At 33.6% G+C, this 6000-nt stretch overlaps 1 protein-coding gene across 1 annotated transcript in view; it reads left to right on the top strand.

Moving 5' to 3' along the window:
• The first annotated feature begins 629 nt into the window (after positions 1 to 629).
• Positions 630 to 6000, top strand: part of LOC122710829 (polypeptide N-acetylgalactosaminyltransferase 2) — a 187491-nt gene continuing 182120 nt past the window's right edge. The window contains exon 1 of the mRNA XM_043928976.1: positions 630 to 958. Within this exon, the coding sequence (XP_043784911.1) occupies positions 869 to 958 (90 nt within the window). The 5' untranslated portion in view covers positions 630 to 868. The remainder of the gene's footprint in view (positions 959 to 6000) is intronic.

Here is a 6000-nt window from a genome sequence, read left to right as displayed (position 1 = left end):
TTTATGTTTAATATGCCGATGCTTCGTTTAAAACTTTTTCTTTTTTATCTTAAAACATTATTTAAACGTTATTTAAAATATAAACTTTTTTAATTAGAATTAAAAAATATCGCGTTTCAACTTCTTCAGACAAGATTAAAATAATTATAAATTCTAATTTTATTTGAGAAATATAAATCAGAATCTGGAACATTATTGATCAAACAATATTTATAGAGTTTAATTAATTTAATTATATATTATAATGAAATATAGAATGTTAAAAATTTTAAAATTATGTAGTATAAATTCTTCATCTTTTTAAGATCTATATTATGTTCATCTATCTTACGATAATGAACTTTAATAATTTCGTCATATAGATACAAAATATCACATTATTTTTAGAAATTATTTCTTTTTTGATCCGTTATGTTAACGAAAATGAATATTATTTTTTTATTATACGATTATTTTTACCTGTATATTCAATAATTACGTCGTTTTGCATAGAGAGATCAGCATAAAACCGAATTGAAAATTTATAAGCTATCATATGCAATTTAAAATTTAGCGCCAATAAAGATAGTGGGCGTTACAGCCGTGTTCGCAGCGCCGCCTGGTGTGGGGATTCAGAAGTTGCGCAGCATTCGGAGTGACCGCATAGCCGCCGTTCTCGTCGAAGCCGGACAGTATGGCTTCGGCTGCCGGTTCGTTCGCGTTAGTGGTGTTTGTTCACGGTGCTACAGTGCATAGTTGGCGGCGGGTGTGCGTGCTCCGTTTTTTGCGAACGAAACACTGCACGTGAAACGTGGACGTACGTGGTGTAACAAGATTGTCAACGGGACGACGAGGACGTGGGGCAAGATTGACAAGATACTCGACAGAGATGCGGCGAAATGTGAAAATTGTGTTGCTGCTGTCATGCGCGTGGATGTCTGCCTTTGTTTACTACTATCACACATCGCGAGACACAAAGGTATGTCAATAAATCATCTTTTATTGTGAATATAATTCCGATGCGCGAGCTTGGCCGCCATGTGCGCGAATTTCGATGATCGTGCGCAGCCCCACGCCACGAAAGGTATGCAATAACGTTCCCCCTTGACAATATACGTTGCTCGAATTTCTACGATTTGATTTGCACGCGATGAAACTGATAACATGACAATTACTTTAATCTCAATTGCATATCATTATCGAATAATAGGCAGTAGAAATTCGAAGGGTGCTTTTTTTTGCATAGCTTGCGTAGTATTCTCGTTCCATGTTCCTTTCGTTTTCGCGCGATGTATATCGATATTTTATTAATGGATTCCAGAAGTGATTTTGCAACAACGAAAATGCGATTTTCGACTCGAATTTTTCGATATCATGTTCATCCAGTTATTAAACGCGATCTTATATAGATATAGATATAGATATTCATAACATTGTCTCAATTATTTCGCGATATAATAAACGTCTTTTGCGTCGTCACTTGTACCAATTCCATTTGAATCTAGTTTATCACGTGATCTGTTCACGTGTCATGCGGAACTCGGAAATTGAACGAGTTCAAGTTAGCGTAATGCTAAATGTAACAAATGGTTAACACGCGGTGAATAACGTACATATATACATATACAGATAAATAACATCTTATTGTTATTAGTTACTTATTAGCTACTTACGATCGTTTATGTGACTTTGTAAACAATTTCAATAATTCGTTCCAAGAACGCGATGATGAAACATAGACGGTCAGATTTTTTTCTAATATTGAATACGTTCGTAAATATTTATGAATTTTTATACATGTTCCATATGTTATAATATTATCTTTGTTTTAGCATTAATTTTTCTTTCTTATTTGTAATATTTCTTTCTTCTTTCAATATTTATAATATTTCTAATCACTTTGTCACTATTTTAGTTTAATGCATATCTGATATCTTCTTTTTATTATTTATCGTTTCATCGGAGAATTAGATCTTGTACAAGATTGCATCATATCTTCAAGCCTTGTACGATATTCATTATTATAGTAATTATTTTATGTAAATTGTTTTAATATATATATATTAATATTCACTAACAGGTTCTAACAGAATTTTTTTTTAATTATACATAATATGTTAATTGAAGTCGTTCGATGTGACATTAATTAGCACAATTAATAGCACTATATAAATAAGAGCTAATTATTGCTTTTATTAAAGATTCTTCAATCCTGTATTTTTTCTAAATTTCCAATTAACTGGGATAAAGCCTCGTTTAACAATCGAAAGCAATTTTTTTTCGATTTCTCGTCTCCAACTCGTTTTTATTTTATATTATTTTTTCTCGTAAACACATTAATTAGATTAGATGAAACAATAGGATACGTATAAGCAGAAAAGAGAGTGAAAGTGATTTCCAACACTGTTCTATCTCTTTGGTAACAAATATTATATGGATAAATATAGATAAATCGCGATATTCCATGTTTCACGATCCGATGATTTCCGCGAGTCATTAGCTACGATACTTGGAAAGAACTGTGGCAGATTAACATTTGAACGTCATCATAAAAAGTCTCATTAACAGGAAATAACGTGGCAAATATTCTTCTTTCGCGTATTTCAAAAATGTTGACACGGCAAAGCGTTATCGATATTGCGCACCGTTTAATTCAATGTTTTAACGTACAATTTTTTTAATGCAAATTTGCGATTAAATGATAACGATCATGATTAACAGTTAAATTTTTATTTGATCGATAATGAATGTAATTTATTTATTCAGTCGTTAATTAAAGTATCTTTATCGGAAAATTAGTATTTTAGCTCCGATCCTTTAGTTCTGATTTTAGCTCCAATCAACGTTAACAGTAAATCATATATAATGAACGTTTAAATAAACCTTTAATTAAATATATCAAATAGAACTTGATTTAAATTTCGATTAAAAATAAATGATTGATGATCAGTGTTATTAATCGATGATTGATATTAATTAAACGACTGACTGATGATTAATTCCATTAATCGATTATTTTATTTTCGAAATTTCTTTGGCGTTAATTAATGAACCGATAGACTCGTAACAATACTATATATTCATTTCGATATAGCAAGATATTATTTTCTGTTTTAAAATTGGATATAATCGGAATTGGAAAATTTTCTCAATGCCTTCCATTTCATATATTTTCGAAAATCCTGAATATCCTGAAAATCCTGAATGTATTGTAACCGTGTTTCACGCGGTTTGATAAGATGACATCGCAAAATTTGCATTAATCTGCATTAAATTTGCATTCGAGATCGTTTTATCCCGTACACATTAATACGGTACGAAAGATTGACTGATGTGTTTACTGCCTCGTGAATGAACCCACGTGTTCAAGTCTCTGGTTACTAATGTGTTCGTCTTTCAAGCAATCGGTGAATAAATCTGTGAATAAATCTTGCGTGAATTTATTTTTGACGCGTTTCGACGTCAAGTCGATCGTTTCGATCGTAATTTGCTGACAAATTGGCAAACACAACGTAAATTTTCTCGCGCGAATCGCGAGAACATTTCAAACCGGTTTCGATTATGATCGAGTGTCAAAGTTGATTAAAAATTGATTCAATGTTATTTATTTTTCAGTAAAATTTAAAAAATTGGGGGGAAAAAAAATTCCAAAATTTCGATACGCGTGAAAAATCTCACGTGGAATTTTTTCGTTTTATCTGGGTTATTTCGCCCATCGAGGATTAAAATAATCGTTGCATAAAAATTTTCAACGTTCAACAGGCTTCGTTCAAATTATTTAGAAACATGGAGAAGAAACGCACGAAAATATTAACCGAACTTTCGTCGATAACTTGTTAGATCTTTTTTTTCTTTTTTCTTTTTTTTAATACTTCTTTGTTAACGAAATAAAGGGAAAAAAGGTTGGTCAATAATCGTGTTTTTCGGCGGAATATTAAAATTGGTTTCGCGTATCGACGATATCGGCGTTTGGTACACCGCAACATTTTCTGATTTATAGTACCGTAATTTTCTGCCTGGAATGCGGAGTGTTGCGATTGCACCGCGAATATTTCAACGTTCTTTCTTCTGATAAAATATCGTTACTACGTTATTACACTGTCCATATAAACAACCCGAATCCATCCATATCTGTATGATTTCCGATTATTTTTAAGAAACCTTTTTTTTTCTTCCTTCTTCCAAATCGAAATTCCACATACCGATAGACTTATCGTTAATTTAGATTTTACAAGAACTTTGTTCTTCAGAAAAAATTTCTTTTTTGTATCCGATAATTACATAGATAGATAATTAGATAAAGAGTTAAGTATATAGATAATTAATAGATGTTAGAATAATTATTAATAATTCTTTCCTTTTATCACTTCCTAGATTTTTCAAAATTAATAATTTTACGAGAATGAATCTATTGCAAATAAGATTTTTACATTTCTAATTTCTAAATATACTCTGTCAAAGATATTTTGTACATCATAACCAGATACTTTCCAACGATAACGAACGATCGCTTTGGTAGAATGCATAAGTAGCATACATTCGCTCTTTCTTCTCAATTTCACTTTTCAACCGGATCGGACGTGATCTCGATCCAGATTCCGATCGAAAAATCTACCGTTACCAGCGAGAAACGAGCGTAATCGGCAACCCGTTACGTTGGTCAGCCAAGTGAAAGCCATCCGGAATATCTTTCTGGAGGAGAGCTCTGAATTACACTTGACCGTTATCGGAACGGTCTTTCGATTCGAGAAAGGTTCCACGAACGTTGTTTGTTTCCGCAACATCGAGTGTCGTTAGCGGTAACGCGTAATGCAAGGTAATTTGCTTCTTCCATGCCAGCTTGCCTTTAAATTTCTCTGGGTACAGCCATTAGAATAGACTTACCGCTTTCGCGTTGAAATTTGCTTGAAACAGTGAAATTTTAAAATGATACACAGTGTGTCGTATAACATATGATCGTTCCTGGTAAAAAAATTAACCATTTTTGACCCGGTTAATCTTAATCTCTCCGATACTTTTTAAGAAGAATAATTTATGGAAAATAAGCTCGATTAAAAGAAAAATTGAGACGACTTTAATTCATTTCTTTTCTCGAAATTATCGATCGAACAATATTTGTTAAACGGTTGCGTTTTCCAGAATTAATACACAAAACAGATCTGTTGAAGGAAAATCTATTTTTTTCTTTTCTTTTTTTTTCTTTTTTTTATTTAAATTCCACGTTTCAATTTTCAAATAACAAAATTGATAGATTCGGTAAAATTTACAAACCGCGTGTATATGAGAATTTTTGAATTTCGTCCCACGAGATAGAACGATAGAAAGCGCGATAGGCTAATCGAATTTTCTCGTCCCAAATGTAAATCCTTATTACCATCCGATTCGAAACGTTGTAACTGATTCGACGGTTTGATAAAACGGTGATCAACTCGTCCATTGCGATATTACTATCGAAATTGGGACGTTGAAATTCGTATTTGAATTGGCCAACGCGTACCAATCGAGTGATTCCATGTCGAAATTATTAGTTGCCCCGAGATCGATACACCGTTAATCGAAAGTCAACGAAATTGAATTTTTCTATTATTAGGAAGGAACGTTGAACCAGCACTGTAAAATCATATACCGGAATCGGTAATATGGTTCTTCCATATTCCGTGTTCTCGGAGCCGGGTAACGAAATCGCGGTTGATCCACTTTTACGATCGGCAATAAAGCGCCTCCGCATACGTTCTTTCTTTTTTTTTTTTTTTTCCCCTCCATAGGCGTTGGGAAACTATTCTGTCGATCCACGCGAGAAGATTCCTCCCCCTTCGCGATTTTCTCCTCGTCGGTGGAGCGGCGTTAATCGTTGACGCTCTAATGGAGCGGACTAATCGCGCGATCCTGCAGGAAACGATTCGGCCATTAAACTCGAAAAGCCACGATCGAAAACGGTCCCCGCGCGTCTCTGTCGAGTTACGATGATTGCATGATCGAGCATTCGGAGCGCGAGCCGATTCGCGAAAATCGTTCCCTCTC

The sequence above is a fragment of the Apis laboriosa genome, unplaced genomic scaffold, assembly GCF_014066325.1.
Source record: "Apis laboriosa isolate Shangri-la unplaced genomic scaffold, ASM1406632v1 scaffold158_cov153, whole genome shotgun sequence".
Classification (NCBI taxonomy): domain Eukaryota; kingdom Metazoa; phylum Arthropoda; class Insecta; order Hymenoptera; family Apidae; genus Apis; species Apis laboriosa.
Note: the sequence above shows the minus strand (reverse complement) of the source record. Positions and strands in the feature narration are given on the sequence as shown.